Raw genomic sequence first — 22,065 nt, 5'->3', positions numbered from 1 at the left:
TTGCCTTTGAGGGCCTTATGTATTCATCAGACAAACACAAAGTTCTGTTCCACATATACTTTGTGTTATGGCTTCACCCCAGGTTCCCGCTCTTCTGGGCGCAGACCCCTCATGAATCATATTCAACAAATCAGCTAAACTGTTCCCTTTTTAATGAATTTTGGGTGATTACTTTCCACCCCTGGATCTCCCACTGCCAGGCTCTGACCCAAATGACAAGGGGGACAGTTCACTTCCCCTGGTCTTCCAATACATCTTGTATTCACAAATCTTAATGTTTTTTTAAACAATTCATCAGGCTTCGTCCCTTTTTTATCGGCTTCACTATGCCGGGTTCACTCTGGCCAACTTGTACAAAAACAGTTCACTGTGGACAACCCTCTGCCGAGTTCACTCCTGTCAACACACTGTTCATAGGGACTTCAGGCTTCGCCACTTTTCTTCAGCATCCCTCTGCCGCGTTCACTGTTGCCAACCTATGTAACACTCTGTTCATACACACATTACACGATGCAAGATTAATTTCCCTTAACTTTGCATTCCTTGAGTTGGTCGAAGACTTTCGACGGTACAGAGGATTTTACAAGACCCCTGTATGACCACTTTGACCTTCTGGATACAGTAGTTTCTACCATCGGTTAGTCGCCCAGAGTTTCCTGCGTGAACACCCATGTGGTGCAGCACCCTTCTTGTTGCTGGCTTTCCCCCCTCTCTCATCAATCGTATCTCTAAGCCTTTCAAAGTTCAAATTAGCTGTTGGCTATTTATCGTTCAACACAGTTCGGTTTCTTATCGGCTCTTCCCTCGATACACTGGCTGTGATGAACCGCTTGGCTTTCTTCTCCTTAGAGTTAAGGTTGGTACCACAGAGACCCGAGTCTCTCATCGTGTTGGTTATCAGAGGAGGAGGGTCTCATGTACCGTAGACATCTGCTGTAACACACGCCGGGTATTGTTTGCAGACTTATGATTCCCTCTGCAGAGGTTTCACAGGCCTTGGTCAGAAATGGCAAGGTCGCTTCTCTCCTTGTCACCCTCTCGGTCTGTGCCATCTTTATATTCCTCTTTAACTACCATGCTGAGTTAGCTCTCATGTCGTGTGGTCTGCCTTGCTCATCATGTGCTGTTGTGCTCCACCTTTTACCCTGTGCGGAAGGGAAAGGGTTGTCAGGTGTGTGTGTGAGATTCTGGTCAATTGACTGACTTTGCCTGACCCTTGTATTGGGACATAACAGACTAACACCAGAGCTATTTACCTGACATCTTTTGTGTTGTGTGAAAGGGTTTGTGTCGGAAAGAGGGGGGGCAATGTTTTGGAATATCCTACGTGCTTGGGTGGGGAAAAGGTGTTGAAGGAAGGGGGATACTGCATCTCACCCGTCAGTGTCCCACTCTCCAAGGACCTCCCATCCAGGTGATCCTCCCTCACTGGTCCACCCCAGGAACTGGATCCAAAAGCGATGGCTGTGTCCTTGCCACCTGGATGACAGATCCCCGGGGACTTTCCAGGGAGACCTGGACTCCCCGGAGACTAGCCAGGGAGACACCTTCAGGTTTGTCACAGAAGATATTCATCATCCTGGCCTGGCCGAGGCAGATTTGGTATCCGGACCTGCTCAGTCTATCAGCATCAAGCTGCCGGTAGTTCCGGATCTTCTCACCAGAGAAGGAGGCGCAATCCTGCATCATGAACCAGGATCGCTGAACCTGAGGGCTGGGCTCCTGCAGCCCTAGAGTTTGGTGGATATGAGTTGCCTGCAGACTGCACAGAAGTCCTCGCCAAGGCCAGGGCGACGTCGACTTTGAAGTGCTACGGTCACAAGTGAAAGCATTTCGCTACGTGGTGCCGGTCGCAGAAGATTACCCTGCTGAGGGTCACGGCCCCGCAGATTCTTCCATACTTGCTTTCCTTGGCCAAGGCGGGACTAGCACACGTCTCTGTCAAGGTGCATCTGGCGGCTATCTCCCGCTACACTAAGTCACCAGGAAGATCTTCACTGTGGTCTCACCGACTCGTCAAGAAGTTTCTCAAAGGACTTTTTCGATCTTTCCCGCCGGTGAAGGCTCCTGCCCCAGTGTGGGAATTCAATGTGGTACTGACGGGGCTCATGGAGGCCCCTTTCGAACCTATGCATCGGACCCCACTCATGGAAAATGGCTGTCCTTGTGGCCGTCACCTCTGCCTGCAGGGTAGGTGAGATCCAGGTCCTGTCCTGCAGACAGCCATACTTGACTTTCCACGAATAAAGGGTGGTGCTGCAGACGCACCCGTCTTTCATGCCAAAATTTCCATCGGAATTCCACCTCAACGAGCCTTTGGTGTTACCTGTTTTTTTCCCGAAGCCTTAGTTGGCGGCTGAAAGGACCTTGCACTCACTGGATGTTGCTCGTACCCTGAAGTTCTACGTGGCATGCACCAAGAGTCTTCGGAAGACTTAACAGCTGTTTGTGAACTTTGGTTTTATGAACCATGGGAAGGCCTTGTCCAAGGCTTCCATCTCAAGGTGGCTCTCCAGCTGCATCATGCACTGTCTTCGGTTGACAAACCGACCGCTGCTTGGCTGTCCGAGAGCCCACTCCACCAGAGCGATCGCTGCGACGACGACATTCCTGGCTGGTGTGCCCCTGCTAGAGATCTGCAGGGCTGCTACATGGAGGTCCACGCACACCTTCACAAAGTTCTACTGCATCGGCTGGGATTCCAGGGAGGAGTCTAGAGTCGACCAGGCAGTGCTATGCAACCTGTTCGCTTGAGGTGAGTCTGTTCCGAAGGTAAGAGTTAATTGCTTCTGTTGAGCTTTGCCACCTCCCGTGGTTGTGTAATGTTCTACTGCTATGTATTCATTATTCATGAGCATGTGAATCCATGCCAAACACCATGCTGGACAAGGAACAAGTTACAATCCTGTAAATATTGTTCTCCAGCATGGGTCTGGCATGGATTCACATGTGAACCCTCCCTCCTACCCCTCTGCTGCTCTTCTTGGTCATGCTCCCACTTTACGTGCTTACCAAATCTGAAGATGGCTGCCAGAGAAGGGGCTTGCGGAGAGGACTGTCATTTGATGGGGGCAGTATGACCCAGAGGACAGTGATTGTTTAAAATGATAAATACAATATTCATGGGCATATGAATCCATGCCAGACCCATGCTGGAGAACAATAGTTACAGGTAAGTAACAAGAGATGCACTAGATGCAGGATCTGAATGTAGATAAGACGATGTAGAAGCTTGCTGGAGTAGGAAGTATAAATAAAGTTAAGTAGCCATGATGAGAAAATGGACGTCGGCATTGTATAATAGAAAGCGAGAAGCCTTGAAAATGGAAGCCAAAGCTGCAGAGTTGACAGGTGCTGCAATACAGATTTGTGCCGAACAAAGGTTATTTGCTTGACTCAGAATGATGGATGTCGCAGCAAGAAGGAACTGCAGGGCCTGAAAGGAGTTGAAGAGGATAAGCTACATATGCAGGACATATTTCTCCAGCTTTCGATCTTTCATGGATTTGCATGCTTAGAATATTCTCCGTCGTCAGACTGGGAACCCTCGGTACACTTATAAAGCTGTTTTTCCATAGAAAAACGTCAACACCTTTGTGTTCTATCCATGTCGTTTTGGGCTGCTTACGCATGCCCCAAAAGGACGTAGCGGTATAAATGCCCCGCCCCCACGGCTCCCTTCAGATTTCAACCATCTTCCAAAGTAGTGGGATCACCTTGCGTCTTCTACTATTTTGTCTAGGTTGTTCGTTGTGTTTTTTCTTAATGTCTGGAAAAGCTCTTTTCCGCCCGTGCGCTACATGCGGGCTAAAGAAAGTGTATGAGGGGGATGGCCATATGGACTTTATATTGTTATTGTTATTTTGCATTTATATAGCGCCTTATATACCATTGGTATGGTCTGAAGGCGCTGGTAGGTTGTATTGTCTACAACCTCACCACTCGGCAGACAAGTGCGACATATGTAAGGGCTTCTCTCAAAAGACTCTTAAAGACCGAAGTCGGCGGTTGGTGGCCTGGTTGAACAATGGAGTGGGTGCGTACCCGCCTTCGGAGGTAGGCTCCACGCGCAGCGTGGCCTCGGCATCAAAATCCTTAGGGGCTCCCCGCCGTTCGGCATCGGCTGAACCCCTGGTGAAGAAACCAGGCCCTGCGGAGAAGGGGTCTTCGGGAAGCCATTCCGCAAGGGAATCTTCGCTGAAGAAAACCTCATCGTCATTATCGTCAAAAAAGATGAGAAAAGAGAAGTCGAGATACTCCTCAGGTGATCACCATAGATCATCCTCGAGTCGAGAGTCTGAGAAACACAGTTCAAGTTAAAAAAAGGCGAGAACGCCTCCGGGAGCTGCGCGGATGCCACCATCGTCGACGGGAGGACGGTCGTCAACTCCCTCACTACCAATGACGCAGTTGGTTTTGTCTGTTGTTATGCCGCAGGTGGTGGCTACGACGACGGCTGGCCCAAATTTAGCCTTGTCGACGGAGATCCCGCAGGAGGCCTGGCGACCGGCGGTATTCGACCCGGTTTTACCGGAATCCCTTCTGCAACAGGAGGCGGCCTTGTCTGTATCCTCTGTGGACGAAGAGTGTGAGAGGGTAGCTGGGCCTGCAGAGCTCGGGTTACAAGGGGTTAGCAAGCTGACTCTTTCCAGCGGGACAAATATCCCGGTTACAACCCCGCTTCTTAACCTGCAGACTGTTCTATCACTTGAGGTTCTATCCACGTTGCAGACCTTGCTAAAGAAATTGGATGAGAAGTTACCACAAGTGGCAGCTCCGAAGATATCGACAGTCAACGAACCCGGTCCTTCCCATCGTCCAGCTCCGACGGTGTCGACGGCAATACCGGCCCGTGAGGACCTCACATGTACACGCCTGGAGGAAGGAGAGCTGCTGGACTCAGAATCAGACAGAAGGTCCTTATCGGATATTTCGTTATCTCCCTCTAGGGATCCAACCTGGGAGTCGGAGGCAGAGTTCGAAGCCCCAAGGAGCCCAGCTCAACCATCGCCCCCGAACGACATTGGGTCTTTCTATGCCATGATGAGCAAAGCGTGTACCGAATTTGGATTGGCACAAGAGGAGGAGAAAAAAAGACTGTTTTCTGTTCGACCACATGGGGAAGAGAAGGAGGTTGGTGTTCTCAGTACCCATCCTGGATCATGTGTGGCAGGAGGGTTTACAGACGATGCGTCATCCCTTTTCGGAGCCCGCAGTAAAAGGTAGGCTAGAGAAAAAATGTAAGGCTCCAGAATCCACCCCCAAATGTTTATCCTCCCAACCAACCCCAGAGTCGGTGGTGTCAGCGGCCGCAGTGAGAAAAGCAAGGTCCCAGCACAAATGCACGACTCCTCTGGAGAACAAACCCAGGAGCCAAGATGCCTTTGGCAAGAAGGTTTTGTCGGTGGGTGCAACGACGGTGAAGGCGGCCAACTCTCTGGCTATGATGGCCAGGTATGATAGCGAGATGTGGCACCGGTTGGCACCCATACTAGAACATGTCCCAGAAGAACACAGGAAGGCGGCGATGTTACTCGTCCGAGAGGGAGAAGAGGCCTCAAATCACTCTATAAATATCACTGCGGACCTCGCAGAATCGGGATTTAAGCAAGTCAACAACAGGGTGGTTCTACGAAGACAGGCGTGGCTTAAATGCACCAACTTTAGACCTGAGGTGCAGTACAAGGTGCTGGATATGCCTTTTGAGGGAGACCTTCTGTTCGGCGAAAAGGTGGACGAAGCCTTAAAGGGCATGAAGGAGGACTCTGATACAGCATGTTCTTTGGGTGCCCTCCAGAGTGGAAGGAATGTTCATTCTTTTCGCCCCTTTAGAGGAGCATCAGGGAACTCCCGATTCTCAACATCAAGGGACCGGTCTTTCAATAGGCCGGCGTACTCCTCGCAGGGCTACAGGTGGGCTTCTCAGGCCGTGAAACAACGCTGAGACTACCAGACCTCCAGGAAGAGGATGGGCTACTCGTCGTCGAAAGATAAGCAGGCCAAAGACCATCAATGACGGGCGTCGGAACGTCCTGGGAGGCAGGGTATCGCATTGTGTCGACGAATGGGAACAAATAACCATGGACCAGTGGGTGCTGGACACTGTAAGGTTTGGGCATTCCCTGCAATTCAAAAGCAACCCTCTGCATGTTCCACCAGCGTTTTTGGCTCAACCACAACTGAGCGTGTTGCAACAGGAGGTGGTGCTTATGCTACAAAAAGGGGCTATAGAATTGGTACCTGCGTCGCAGAGGGGCCAAGATGTTTATTCCCGATTTTACATAGTGAAAAAGTCAAACGGAAAATGGCATCCCATTCTCGACCTTTGCGACCTGAACGAAGCATTCAAAAGCCTAAAATTCAAGATGCTCACACTTCAGGAAGTGATCCGGTCTGTCCAAGAAGGGGATTTTCTGATGTCGCTGGACCTTCAAGACGCGTACTTCCACATACCAATGCGTCGACGACACAGAAAGTTCCTAAGATTTGTGGTAGGACGGTCTCACTACCAGTTCACAGTGCTTCCCTTTGGACTAAAATCCTCCCACAGGACGTTCACGAAAGCCATCATGAGGCCATCTGTCAACAGAATCCACAGACTCAATCAGCTGGCAAGGCAGTGGAGGATCAATACCAAAGTATCAGTGAGGAGATATATGTCGATACTGGGCACAATGACGTCGTGCATCCCTCTGGTGAACAACTGCCGCCTTTTCATGAGGCCAATTCAAGAGTTCCTGGCGGACCGGTGGACCCAGACCCAGGGACTCTGGTTGGACAAACTGATCGTCGACGACGAGTTCCTACGAGCTCTTCGATGGTGGCAGAGCTTCAGAACCTCTCCAGGGGGGTACCCCTGCAGGAACCGGAATTTCACGTGACCATAGTGACGGACGTGTCGCTGACGGGTTGGGGAGCACATATGGGCACTCTCCAAACACAAGGTCGATGGTCGCTGAGAGAATCGCTCCTGCACATCAATGTACTGGAGTTGAAGCTTTTCTACCGCACATAAAATGGCTCGGTAGTGAGAATATTGACAGACAACACGACAGCAATGTTTTACTTGAGAAAGCAAGGAGGCACTCAGTCCAGAACCCTTTCCACCGAGGCTCAGAAAGTATGGCAATGGGCTCTGAAGCAAAATATAACCATCGTAGCTCACCATCTCCCTGGAGTAAGGAACGAGCAAGCGGACTCCCTCAGCAGGAAAATGGACCAAATACATGAATGGGAGATAGACAGTCTTCAGTTGTCGAAGATCTTCAAGAAGTGGGGACAACCTCCTCTGGATCTCTTTGCAACAAAGGAGAACAAGAAGTGCGAACTGTACGCCAGCAGGTGGCCACGGATGGGCTTGCTGGGGGAGGCGTTCTCCTTCCCATGGACGGACAAGTTTCTGTACGCCTTTCCCCCGTTTCCTTTCATACGGAGGACCCTGCAATGGATTCGCAGATACAGGTGTCCAGTCATCCTGGTCGCGCCGTATTGGCCGAGACAGGCGTGGTTCTCCGACCTGCTTCAACTGTCAATAGCGCAGCCGATAACATTTTGGAAAGCCCCGAACCTCTTGTCAAGACGAGGGCAGGGTGTGGCATCACGATCCGGCATCTCTCAGCCTAGCGGCTTGGCTCCTGATTACTGAGTTCGGTCATCTACAGATATCCAGAGAGTGTTGATGAATCTTGGAGGCAGCAAGTGCGCCTTCCACGAATGTCTTGTATGGTCATAAATGGACGAGATTCTGTGACTGGTGTAAGGGTCATCCTGAGATTGAGCCTTTGGACGTTTCCCCGGCTCAGGTTCTCCCGTACTTGTTACACCTGGCGGAAGGGGTCCTGTTGTTGTAATCCATTACAGTGCATTTGGTGGCGATTTCTAGGTTCATGAGAAAGCACCATACTGCTCCTCTGTTTTATGCTTCAGTGATCACTAAACACTACCCTGCCATCTGGGCCCGTATATTAAGAATATTATTTGAGAGGCTGTGTCTGATGCAAACAATCCCAGAGTCGTGGCAGCAGTCGATTCTATTGCCTATTTATAAGAAAGGTGACCTTATGCCTGAAAACTATAGGCTTTTATCATTGTTAAAGGTTTCGGGAAAACTCTTCTCAACATTGGTCCTTTGGGAGTTGTAGGCATGGGTTGACAAGGCAAATATATTACCCTATATGCAGACTGGGTTTAGACCCGATCGCTGTACCACTCATAACCTAAGAATTTTGGATCACTTGATTAGAGGGACCCTTGAAACAGGTGGACGTATGTTGTATATTATGTTTGTTGACTTCGAAGCAGCTTTTTATGGAGTCAACAGGTCCAGGCTGTGGGTGAAACTACTTGAATATGAGTGCCCGGCTTGGGTTGTCAAAGGTTTTAAGAGGCTTGCACCAAAATACTGAAGCCAGAGTTAGGGTGAATGAAGACGGGGGTCTATTTAAGCCAGTCCCCATTATGAAAGGTGTGAAGCAGGGCTGCACTATTGCGCCATTGCTCTATAACCTATTTACAGCTGATCTCCCGGCTTGCGGCTGACAGGGGATGCTGCCCAATGGTGTGTGGTGGCTCCATCCCCTGCATGCTGTACACTGATGATTTGGTTGTGTTTAATTATACGTTTACAGGAGCTAAAGCTATGTTTGAATCTCTTATAAGATATACGACTGCAGATGAGATGCAAATAAATATGGGGAAAACAAAGATTATGGCCGTTAAATCAAAAAATTCCTTGATTTTCAGACCTCCTTGGTAAAGGTTGATTATGTGGCATTATAGCCATACTTGGGCCTTGACATGAGTCCCAGCAGGGCTTATCCCCACATAGTGGCTATGAAAACAGTTGAGGCTAAGCGTATGACCCACCTAATTTGTAATTTCGCTAGAAATACTGTAGGATTTTCCTTGGTGCAAATCCTAACCCTCTATAAGCAATCCTTCTGCCCTATGGTTCTCTACGGGCTAGAGGCCCTGGCCATGAGAGAACTCCGATGGTTGGGAGTATTAGAGGGTGCATTTTGGAAATCCATACTGAGACTGCGCAGATCCATCCCTATGGAATACTTTAGACTGGAATTAGGGCTTGTGTCTCTCAAGAGCGAGTTATTTATTAGAAGGGGTGTTTTTCATATAAAAATTTACACGCTTCCTAAATGCCACTTACTTACATTGATGGGGCTCAGTATTTCTGCCCAATCCACTGGGAAATGTCAGTTTGACATATTGGTACGCAGTATGTACGAAGCTATTAATTAGTACCCTGATTTTTCTCGAGGGACTAGCTTTTTGTGCCTGAGACGTATTTTCGGGTATAAAGTTGGTCAATCGGTATGGATTAACAATTACACGCATTTGGCTACGTTCAGAAGTCACTGTGAGGTTTCGGTGGCGGTACAGAAATATTTGAAATCTCAGAGATATCTGAGACAATGCCCAAACTTATTGGTACAGAGTTTCTGTTTAAGGCTCAGAACCAATCGGCTGCCTACGTTGGCTGTATTGGGTGCATTTTTGGGCATTCCGCTTGAGGATAGAATTTGTCGCTGCTGTCAACTACCAGGGAGGCTGGAGACGGCTAAACATCTGCTCACAGAGTGCCCAATCACGAGTACGGATTATATGAATGTAATAGGACACATGGTATCTTGTTACGATTCAATTAAAGAAGAAGCCTTTTGGAATTATTGTTTGAATACAGAAACTGAATGCACACGTATTGCACTTAACCGTTTGTGGTGTATAGTCCGAGAGCATTTACCTTCTGGTAATCCGTATTTAGGGTAATGGAAAAATTATACATTGTAAGAGTGGAGGAAACCCACCCATACTATATTTTGCTATACTAAATATATTTTTAGATGATTTTAATGTGATGTTATTTATTATTTTATGGAGAGATGTTTAATAGTATGTAATAAATGTGCATTTTGTTCCTGGTGACGGCCTCCCGCAAATGGCCAAAATTGTAGGTAGAAACTGAAAAATGCAGCCCGAGATTCTTTTTCCGATTGTTGACGTATACTATTGAGTATTTGTGATATGTGATTGTATTAAGAAATTATTTAATATTTAGTATGAATTGTATATAGTTGAATTGTTATTAACAGCCTGATTCATGGAATTATTTGCACCGAAAACGCAGATTTGTGCTCCTTTCTGCCCGAAAATCCCTGTATGGGGATATTCGGCCAGAAAGGTGCGCAAATCTGCATTTTCAGCGCAAATAATTCCATGAATCGGGCAGTAAATGTTTTGTGAAAGTTCTTTTAGAACTATATAAATAAATAAATAAATTAGGAGAATCTTTAAAGTACCAGGCTATTATGCAAGTCTATGCTCGTCCTTGGCACTTAAGGGGTCAAGGCTTCATTGTCCATGATTCTGTTTTTTAAGTTTATGTGATGATTTTATTTGTTTACTGTTTTTATGGATATTGTGATGTTAATTGTGTTTTTATGGTATGCTATGTCCTTCCGAAATAAATCTTTTTCAATCAATAACAACCTCTGTCTTTTCTTTGTTCAGTGCCAATGAGTTGACTGACATCCAGTCCTTGATCATGTTGTAGGTGTCATTAATAAGAATGGAATCCATCTCATAGTCACTGGAAAGCTGAAATACCAGCTGGGTAACGTCGACATAGTTGGTATAGTAGATGCCGATGCTGTCCAGCTGGTCAAAGAAAGAGCGCATGCAAACATTAAAAAACAGGGTTGACAGACAGGCACCCTGTGGGACGCTGCAAGATAGTAGCTCTGGATGGGCCTGAAAACCACTCATTGCCACTCTTGCTGATATGGGGCCCATGGCTCAGAGCAGTTAACAATCGTATGCAGACTTTCTAGCAATAAAGCATGGTCCACTAAGTCAAATGTGGCAGAAAGGTCGAGCAACCTAAGGGGTGCAACCTTACCGTTGTCTACCATCTCCAGCAAATTTGCTTGCAGGTCCACCATTGCTGTTTCCGTGCCATGCATTGCACATTAGCCAGACTCACGTGTTCCAAGCAGATTGTTCTTTTCCGCATGCTCTTGATGCTGTAATTAAGCAACTTTATGTATAATTTTCAACAAGTAAGGAACATTGGTAATCAGTCTGTAACTACCCACAGCCTCAGGATCTAGAGTCGTTTTTTGAAGACCGGGGTAGTCCAGACCTCCTTAAGACTAACAGGAAAACAAACGTTAGTTATAGATAAGGTGCCAAATCTAGTGATTAATGGAGAGAGACATGTGATAGAGTTCTTGATGATTATCGCAGGGCATATATTACCAGCACATGTAGTGGGTTTAAGCCTGTTCACAATATCAGTCAGGAACCTTTGAGCAACAGAGCTCAGACTGAATTTTGAAACAGAGTCACTGAGAGTGATTATTGGAGCCCTATTCTTAGAGATACTTTCAGGACTATGGACTAGTGCTAGCCTATGGCTTGGCTAGCAATGGTGGACTGGTGAATCTTCATTTTGGCGGAAAAGCTGTCTTGGGTTTCTTGACGCCAAGAATTATTAAGAGGGATTTAGTTGGTGGTGGTTTTTTTCCATCCGACTCACGTAAAATGGAGTTCAATTCTTTTTTTTTTGTCTGATTTAGCATTGCTGATTCTGTTAGTATAATTTTCCTTTTTTGCAGCCAGAATAGCCTTTTTATAGTCAGCAGCTGCGGAGCTATAAGAGGCAAGAGATTTGGGACATTTCCTCCATTGGTTTTCAGCTGTTCTTTTTTGTTTTCTATGCTTAATGTCGATAGAAAAACATGAACTCGGTTTTTAATTTGTTAACGATGATGGGTGCTAATTTGTTACTAGCTAAAGCTGTCATATTGGTATACTCCTGCACCAATGCTTCAGTATAAAAAAAAAGCCACTGCGGGAGGCATTTGTGGAAGTAGAAGGTCAGAACAATCTGAACTTGACACTCTTCAGCAGGGTCGGACTGGGACTAGAAATAGGCCCGGACACCTAAAATAAAAAAAGTGGCCCACCCTTGGCCTAGAAAAAGTGGCCCTCACACCATCATCCATGAATCGCGTCAATTCATGACTTTTTCAGAAAATGCTACTTATGGAGGGTTAATGTGTTTGTTGCATGTTATCCTTTGTGTAAACGCTTGAGAAAGTAATAACATTCCTTTTGCTCTTTTCTTTTTAAACATCAAATTAACAAGGGGGGGTCCTGGGGGTCCCTCTGCCAGACATTAGTCCTGGTTCCGAGAGACTTACCCAGAGTCTTTAGCTCACTATCTTTCACAGAGAAGAAGTATCCCAAACATATCAGTCTTTGTCCTGCCCTGGGCAGTCCAGCACCGAAATGCTAGGCAATTCTCCTCTGAACAAGAGTACCAACAGAAACCCCAGACACGTGTTTCGGTCTGGTTGGACCTCATCAGTAGGGTGGATCTGTGCCTCTCTAAGAATAGCGAGCAAGGGGTCCACGTCTGGATTCCCCTAGTAACTTAGGGTGAGACCCAAAGTTACTTAAATATGCAAATTAACAAGGAGGGTCCTGGGAGTCCCTCTGCCAGACATTAGTCCTGGTTCCGAGAGACTTACCCAGAGTCTTTAGCTCACTATCTTTCACAGAGAAGAAATACCCCAAACATATCAGTCTTTGTCCTGCCCTGGGCAGTCCAGCACCGAAATGCTAGGCAATTCTCCTCTGAAAAAGAGTACCAACAGAAACCCCAGACATGTGTTTCGGTCTGGTTGGACCTCATCAGTAGGGTGGACCGACCCTACTGATGAGGTCCAACTAGACCGAAACACGTGTCTGGGGTTTCTGTTGGTACTCTTGTTCAGAGGAGAATTGCCTAGCATTTCGGTGCTGTACTGCCCCAGGGCAGGACAAAGACTGATATGTTTGGGATATTTCTTCCCTGTGAAAGATAGTGAGCTAAAGACTCTGGTTAAGTCTCTCGTAACCAGGACTAACGTCTGGCAGAGGGACTCCCAGGACCCCCCTTGTTAATTTGCTTTTTAAACATCATCCATCACTGATGCTTTTCATTTTTACAGAGTGTACATTTAGTTCACAGGCTCAAGAAGAAACACGTCCTGGGTGCTCTCTCTTTCTCCTGAGCCAGTTATAGAATCCGCTCAGGCCGCACATTCAAGCACTGCCAGTTTTCCAAGTCACAGCTAGGCAGACACACTCACACACACAGCGTCTGTAGCCCTGCAGTTTGTTTCAGGTGCCCTGGTTGCAAACTTGTATCAGTAGCAGAGCCTTTCATAAGTATGATGGAACAATTCCAACTCAAAGAGCTCACAAAGCACTGCAAATATGTGATAAAGTGAGCAACCTAAAGCACCCATGTAAAGATATGTTTATATCCATGTCTACTATCTTGACATTAAAAAAATACGATTGTTTTAAGTCACTAATCAAATATTTTGAACATCATGAATAACAACGAGCTGTAAGTTAGTGAAATAGAATCTGCACATCTATCTTTGTTTATTACACACACAGCTTCTTGTATTACATGTCTTAAATCACTGAAAGTACAATGGGGTTAACTGGATGTTTCAGGTTTGCATCATCTTTCTTTCTGGGGCTTGTAGTTTACCATTTAGATGTGAAAATTAAAGCCACAATGATATTCTTTTGGTTTAACATATTGCTTTAAGGATTTACATGTTGTCATGTGCCTTTATTATGCAATTTGTGTTTTTTGTAAGTAAAGTCTATAAGACATTATTGCTTTGTAGTGTTGATTGAGGTAGCTTAGCGGGTCAACTTCTTAGGTCTTGCGCCCTTTGAGAAAAAAGCAAATTGCTAGTGTCACATCGGTGTGAAAATGGGGACGGAGGAACCACTAACTCCCCTCCGAGGTTTTTAGATTACTTGGTGCTGGGTTTTCACACATTGATGGCGCCACATAGATTAATTACTGTAATAATGCGCTGATTCAAGTTGAGGTTTGTGAGAAAGCATAACTCCCTTAGGAGTGCCCTTTTATTGACACGTGTTTCGGCTCTCCTGAGCCTTTCTTCAAAATAGGGCAATAATTAAATACACTGAGAAAATAAACAAGCATGTGCATAACAAAACAAAAATTGTACACAGTGCATTAAACAAATTGTGTGGACAGAGATTAAGGAGGGGAGGGAAAGGGGATGCACAAAAAAATTGCATCCTTGCAGCCAGAAGAAATGCAATGAACATGACCAGAGAACAAACCTTAAAGACAAAGATCAAGGAAGCAGTGCAGATTCACGACAAAGTCAAGTTCATTACGGCATACTGTTCTAACAATCAGGAGTTATTGGCTATTCTCAAACGCAACTGGCACCTTTTGAAGTTAGATACGCACTTATCTGAATATATTGAAGACAAACCGAGTATAATTTTCAGGAAAGCTAAGACCATTAAAATGAACCTTAGTCCGTCATTACTCCCTGAGATTCCAAGTACGCACAAGGAAACATGGCTTCACCAAGATGTGACTGGATTCAGAAAATGTGGGAACTGCACTATGTGCATTTATGCACACAAGAGCACCACATTTTTCAGAGATATTAGGGGCCAGAGTACCACTAGTTCCTTTTTTCTGCTTCCCCCAATGTACACAACGAACATGCTCAAAGGAGAAAAGGGAAAATGTTCAGTTTCCGTGTACACGGAGGATGCACCATTAGAGCCAGCTAGCGACCCAAGGGCCAACAGAAAGTTAAGGAAGGGGCTATCATGTGGCCAGTGCCTAGGAGGGTGCTGCAAACTAAATGCACCAAACATACATTTATTTTCCTCTAATTCATTGCCCTGTATGACTAAGTTACAATTAGTCCTCCGACATGTGACTGACCTGACCAGGCCCAGCAACATTGACATACTAGAACTAAAACATTGCTCATGATGAATCACAGCTGGCAAGGCAAGGGCAGTCCAAACATTTCCCATCTGGAGCAAAACCTAGTTAGGTCAGGACGTACTACATCACCTTAAACAGCGTAGCTAAGCTATCGCTCAGGTTATGCATTTTAACAGGAACAGAGCAAGCCTGCAGCTCACACATTATCTTACCGGCAAAAGAGAGCCAATGTATTTCTGGATACACTGCACAGGCTTGCAGCGGCCTCGGGTAAACAGCCTGAGCGCACGTCCAGCAGTTGTACTCAAGTCTAATTGATATGGTGTATAAATGACGCGATTCCACAGTGGCAGAATTTCCCCTTTTCCTACCTGTTAGGGAGAATTTTCAGAAATGTGCCAATTCCCTCTACCTTAGAGACCCCCAGCAACTTTGCTAGATTTTGAGGACTTGATTTTTTTAACCTGGAGCGAGTGAGACCCTTTTTCCCACTCTCTCATGTATTTTAATGTGATTTTTGTACTCTGTTTCTTTTGGTTGTGGAGTCTGACAAACTCTAGGCATCATCTTTTACATTGTGGCACACAGCACCTTTGGTGCAGTGACACAGGAAAGTCTCTTAGACTTCCCCAAGGTTTAAATACCTTCTCTGGGATAAACTACTGTTTCCCAGAGAAAGTAAAGTGAAATGACTTTGCTTACATTTATAACTTTCTATACCCAGAACACACTGTCTTACAATAGGGTGCTGGAGGGGTTACCTAGTATCCCCTTTTGTCTAACTTCTCATGTAACATTTTTATGCTACCCTTTCCTCACTGAATGGGCTGGTGGCAGTGGTTTCGTTTTTACTACCGTGGTGTGCATTTACCGCGGGCTGTGTTCGCAGCTGCAGTAAAGCACCCAAGGGAGCCATTTTTGTCAAACTGGCCCGGTCTTCTTTTGTCGGCATTTCTTTGTGGAAAGGTCCTTCTTGAGATTTACTCTGCGCGCCAAACCAGGTTTGGTCCCTTTGTTCGTTTTGCCTTTGGTGGGATTCACAAGTGGAGCCCGCCACTGGCTCCAGGGTGTCTGGGGTAGGCAGGAAGTGAGGGAGGTGAACGAAACTCCCAGTGCTCTCTGATGATTTGCTGGCTGACTGCCCGGCAAGGACAGCCACCCTGCTGGGTGATTGACAGCTAGGCTGGAACGAAAGGGAGCGAACTGTATAAAAGGTGAGTCTTTTGGCTTGGTAGGCAGAGTCGACCACTGGATGAAGGAACTGAAGAAGAACTTGGAGAGGACAGCAGCTGCAACTCCTGGACCGTTGGTTTGCCCGGTGAAGCCCTGCTGCAGTGCCGAAATGCCAAGTTCGCATCGACAGAGAAGCCCCTGCAAGAACGACTTCTCCCCTTGACTTGGTGGGACCAATCAACTCCAAAGTAAGCCACCTGGACACCCATCTCTGAGCTGGTTGAATTTGCGAAAGGTTGCTGCTGGAAATCATAGAGCCTGGGAGAGGAACACCGGTTTGTGTACATTACTTTTAAGTTGGCCAAGAGCTCCAGGACGATCCTCCGGACTCCCGGGAAGCAGGACTGACCACGCCTGAGCCCCCTCAACAGAGTGCGGGGCCCCAGAACCAAGGAAAGTCCATCTCGACAGCCAGGAACTGCGTTGTTGCTATTTGCGGTAGATGCGAGGAGCTGAAACACTTAACGACTGAAAGTGAAGTTTGACCGTTGCAAGTTTTGACTGTCCCAGTGCAGTGCATGAGTCCCCAGACGTCTTCCCTCTTGTCCTCACGACTGAGGCCCAGGAACAGTGAGATCTGCAGAGGTGCAGAGGAACAGGATTCATCTGCTGCATCTTTTCTTCATTTTAAAGCTACTGTACAAAGTCTAAGAGAACTTACCTCTTGCTGTAGAGTTGCTTGCATTTTATACTACTCACAAGTCTAACGGCTTGTGGCCCTACATTGATTCATCATTTTCTTCAAAGACTTCTGAAACATTGTGCAAAGACTTTTCTACTTACCTTTAAATAAGTGCTTCAGCCCATATAGACTCTTGCCTACTGACTTTGGCTTAGCCTGTTTTAATTGAATGACTTTTATTGGGCGATCTGAAAGTATTTGCCTGCTTAAGAAATATTTGTTGTATCTTGTTTGCTCTAATAATCTTTTCCTTTGGCTTGCTCTTAACTAATTCTGAATGCCAACAGTAATACATTAATGTCAACAGCACCCTAGCAATTGAAGTCACTTGTGGGTGTTATGTCTCTGCTGTATGCCATCCCAAATGGGTATTTATTGATTCTGAACTTAAGAGAGTGTCTCATTGAAGTATATTTGTGTGGTGTTTTATTGTGCTCCCTTCTGAAGAAGGCTTACATTAACTGACTGGTAAATAAATGAATAATAGTTTCATCAAGAAACCCTGTGTGTAAGTGTTTGCTTGGATACTTATCACTGTGAACCTCTGTGTAACTCCCCAACAGCTCACATTGAGCCCTCTTGAGATAAGCCTGGCTACTCATCCACACTACCAACCTGTGTAGTACAGACTTATACCAAAGGTTGGGTTACTACTGCCAGGAGGTCAGGGTTGTTGTAGTGCACCCTAAGGGTATTGCATACAATCTTTCCTAACACTACCTTTAATACGTTTCAAGTCAGTTGAATGCTTCATTCTCTCTTCAAGTCAGAATTGTTTGAAAAGCTAACATGAACAACCCATTGTTGAAAGAGAGGAAAACATGGAAAGCCTTATGGACTGAGGGCATGTGCATGACTCTGTGGTTTTACAGTATTCACTCAAGTTGCAACTCTGGGACTTTAATTTACAGGCACTTTGATTTAATTTTACTTCAAGGTTTACAGCTCTCCAGGGACGGCCCACGCTCACCATTAAAAGGCCCAACCAGGCCATGTTCGGTGTTTATACACACTAAGGCGCACTGTCTCTTTTGAAGGTGCTATTGCCAATGCCCATCACTGACTCATTTCAGTACTTCCTTTTACATGAACCTGCCCACTTGGGGTGTATATACGTTCGTGAGAAAACGCTTACTGCTCCTACTTATCTCTATTCAGCGGCACTACGCTTATACACAGACTCCATACAGGCTTGCGCAGTTGGACTTGCACAGTCTATCACAAACTCTCCAGTCCCTATCCCTGCCCCGCACTCCCTTTCTCACCTGCACATTTCTTTATGTGAATTTAACCTTTATTAAGTTATCACCCACCCATAGCCCATTAGCAGGAGAGATTTTCTCAACCTATCAGAGAGCTAAGGGGGGCTCTGACATTATTGCAGAGGATGTTGCGGGTATGATGATGCGTACCCCCGGGTGGCGATTTTCTGGTCGTGGTCCCACCTCTCCACCCCTAAAAGCGGCCGGCAAACCGAATGCAGTTTATTTAATTTACTTTTTCAAAAAAGTGCTCTTTAAGGTTTTGGGAGAAAGCCCAAACTGCACACTCAGATTAATGGAGAGCTGTATAATCATAACACGACGTTCAATAAATGCCTTAGTTTTTCAGTTTGACTTTTTAACTGTCATTGACAGATTATTTGTCATTCTGCTTTCAATGCACCCTTGTGTCAACCATACAAGATGTAAGAGCCACGATGAACATGTTATCTTAACTTAACTCTAACTCCCTGTTTTCCCCTTCCAGGCAGGGTGTTTGGCCATCGCTTTTTGTAAAGATGCTTTGTGGTCATCGGCAGGTCTTAACTGCTGTGCTGAGGAGGTTTGTGCAGCTGATCTGTCATCAGGTGAGACTAAGCAGGGTTTGTGATGCCATTTTCACAGTGCTGTGCAGTGAAAAGGGAAAGTGTAAAAGTTCACGTTTGTTTGTTCTGTAACTTTTAGGAAACTTCAAAGAATACACATGGAATCATAATTGGGTCTGAAACTTTACTGCTCTGGAGGAGTGATAATTACACACAGGGCTAGAAACTTTTTTGCAGGACTAGGAGCCAGACTTGACGAGATGGGAGCGCTCAGGGACCAAAACACGTGTGTTCAAATTGTAGGCAGTTGATATGTACAATGGTAGAAATTAAACTCTGGTGCAGGATTCTTTTAAATAAAACCCATCCTTGAAGTATGCAACACTAGGGTATACTTGGGGATGTACAGTAAGGGACTATGGCAACTAGAATGTGTTAACACCTTCAGACAGTAAAGCACCATTGTTGCAGGTGTAAGAAAGGAAAAATTAATTTATTTTAAAATCTTTTTATTGGGATTTTGTGAAGGGGAACAAAAGAAGCAAGATCAACATAAACACAATGAAAAAGCCAATCGACTGGGCAATTAACAGGGCAACAATTTAGGCATCAGAAAATCGTAGTCCTTGACAATAGGCACGAAAAACAAATGGCATAATGGGCAGAGATATCTGAGTCACACATTGGGGGGGATTCAGCAAAGCACGTACACAAGACATATACGCTGATTTGCTGATTAAGACATCAAAGACAGGTGTACATGTATCGTTGATCGCTCAAGCTGGTTTAGCGTCACAGCGGGACAATATCACTTGCAGGAGAGCTTTCCAAGCCTCCAGGTTCGCAGTGGGCTCATTAATCCCACTATTCAAGGCCTTGCACCATTTCACTGTCTCTGCCGTGAACCACCTCAACCAATCTCGCCACCACACAGTGTAGCAATGGCCTGCACACAGCCTTCAGGACGTGGCAATTCTGCGTTTGGCGAGAATGCAGGCCAGGTCCATAACTTTAACTACATGCTTAGATTTATCTGGGCGGGGGTAGTTAAACACCCAGTAGGCATTCGCTAGGAGTCCACTTGTATTTGCATATACCCACCGCCTCCAGTGTGTGTTGGATTTGGAGCCAGAAGGAGTGCACCTTTGGGCACAGCCAGAACATATGAAGGAAATCTGCAGGCTCACCTCCACACCATGGGAATCCGGGGGGGCGGGCGTCTGTTTATTAAAATATGCAACCTTGTGTGGAGTCATGTATATCCTATACAGGATATTCAACTGCAGCAGACGGAATCGTGTATTCCTAGAAACCTTTTTTGAAAACAATAATGCCACATCCCACTGCCTATCCTCTAGCACACAGTGCAAGTCTGCATACCACATACCTCCGATACTTGTAACTCGGACACACACCCGCAAGCAGGATCTGATATATTTGTGTTACAGGTTTCCATCCATCATCCAAACTGTACAATGTGGACAGTACCTCATCACTCTTGGGTTCCTCCAGCCATATGGGCCACTGCACCTTGGCAAAATTAGTAAGCCTGATGTACCCCAAGAAATGTCCCTTGCTTATCCCATACTCATCCACCACTTCTGAAAAATCCCTAAACATCTCATCTTTAAAGGTGTCCCCCCAGGTGGCAAGGCCTAGCCCATCTCCGAAACAAGAGAAAGTCACACTTGTCCCGGCATAGGCTCGCAGATAGCAGAATATTTGGGGAATATGTGTATCTTAAACCCAAGACCTTTGTCACCCTGTGCTAAATCATCTTTCTCACGTCCAACATGTATGGCCTATTTGGTAAGGAGGCTCTGTGGATTGTTGATGGCTACTTAAGAATGACCGTCATCACAGCACCTCACATCAGCGAGGTATGCAGTGTTGCATCGTCCGCCAACCATTTAACTAAGTATTGTGCCTGGGTTGCCAAGTTGTACAGGTCAAGCCACAGCAGTTGGACCTCACCGTCCTCATACCGCAACCTCACGTAGATATAAATGGATTTCTTTGGGGCGGGAAGAGGCATAGAATTGCACTAAGGGAGTCTAGGGTTTTAAAAAACGAGCGAGGGATAAGGAACATAACATTTGCAAAGAAATACACTAGGCCAGTCAATACCGCCATTTTTACTAGAACAACCCTCCCCATCAGTGGCATCCATCAACCTCGAAAGGTTCATGGATGCCAAGATCCCTTGTACAGCGCTCGCTGTGTTATCCTCATGCATATGGCTAGCCCGGTGCCAGATGTTGACCCCCAAATATTGAAATGACTGCATTTCCCACCGGATCCCATATCTCGGAGGCCTGCTAGACTACATGTACTGAGCCCAGCAAGCTGGAAGATACAGGACTTTTCGTTCCTAAAGGAGATGCCAGTGAACTTTGCAAAATTATCGAACGCCTCCAGCACCATAGGAAGGTTATGTGCAGGGTCATGCATATATAAAAGACAGTCATCAGCATACAGTGAGATCAAATGGCGCATCCTGTCAATCAATATCCTGGCATCCGAAAACTCAGAGCGTAGAAATACTGCAAGCAGCTCCAGCGCCAGTATGTATAACATTGGCCACAGCAGCCCTGCCTAGTAGATCTACGTACATTCCTGCCCTGGATACATGTTTACCAGTACGCACTCTAGCTACCGTGCAGAATAAATCAATCAGTTGAACCCATCACCAGCCCCAAAGCCATCCATTTCAGCATACATCCACTGCCTTTAAACAGAATCGAAAGCTTTAATGGCATCCAATGAAACCACATCATAGGGAGTGTTGTGTGCATATGGGGCTTGTCAATGACATACTGGAGCCTATGCAGATTCAATGATGTACTCCTATTTGGGACAAAACCAGTCTGGTCACAATGTATTATAGACCCAATGACGTGCTTTAGTTGACCAGCCAATACTGCAGCTAGAATCTTAATGTCTTAGTTTAGCATCGACAACGGCCTATATGAGTCACACAGGTAGTGTGGCTTCCCAGGCTTAAAAACCACTAGTTCACACACATTATCGGGCAGGGGACCCGCCTCATAAGCCTCCTTGAATACGCGAAGGATTACTGGCACCTAGAGGACGCTATAGGCTTTATAAAACTCAGATGGTAGTCCATCCCTGCCCAGAGTCCTACCAGATTGCAGTGACATTATAACACTATGCAGCCCATCCTCAATTATAGTGGCGCTTGCAGAGCTGCGGATTGTTCTGCAGTGATCTTAGGCAGATTGATATGCACCAGTGTATATTGAAACTCTGTTTTGTCCACCACCTCACTCACACCATAAAGACCCCTATAGTCGGCCATTAATTAGGTATTTAGTATATACTGAGACTTCCAGGTTTCAGCAAATTCATCGAGAATTTCAGTAATTGCATGAATTGGCTTCTCATTCCTAAACAGCCACACTAACTTTCAACCAGTTTTATCCCCCTCTCCATGCATTCTGCAAGTTTATGTACCATAATCGAATTTCCATAGTCGTTCCCAAGTTTCAGTGGATGTTATACGCTGGTGCAGGA

At 46.0% G+C, this 22,065-nt stretch overlaps 1 protein-coding gene across 6 annotated transcripts in view; it reads left to right on the top strand.

The window, feature by feature from the left end:
• Positions 1-22,065, top strand: part of FANCA (FA complementation group A) — a 3,206,914-nt gene that overhangs the window by 1,664,080 nt on the left and 1,520,769 nt on the right. For all 6 annotated transcript variants that reach the window (XM_069646037.1, XM_069646039.1, XM_069646038.1 and 3 more), the window contains one exon: positions 18,474-18,573. In XM_069646037.1, the coding sequence (XP_069502138.1) occupies positions 18,474-18,573 (100 nt within the window). The remainder of the gene's footprint in view (positions 1-18,473; positions 18,574-22,065) is intronic.

The sequence above is a fragment of the Ambystoma mexicanum genome, chromosome 2p (assembly GCF_040938575.1).
Source record: "Ambystoma mexicanum isolate Mex_15411 chromosome 2p, UKY_AmexF1_1, whole genome shotgun sequence".
Taxonomy (NCBI): Eukaryota; Metazoa; Chordata; class Amphibia; order Caudata; family Ambystomatidae; genus Ambystoma; species Ambystoma mexicanum.
Note: the sequence above shows the minus strand (reverse complement) of the source record. Positions and strands in the feature narration are given on the sequence as shown.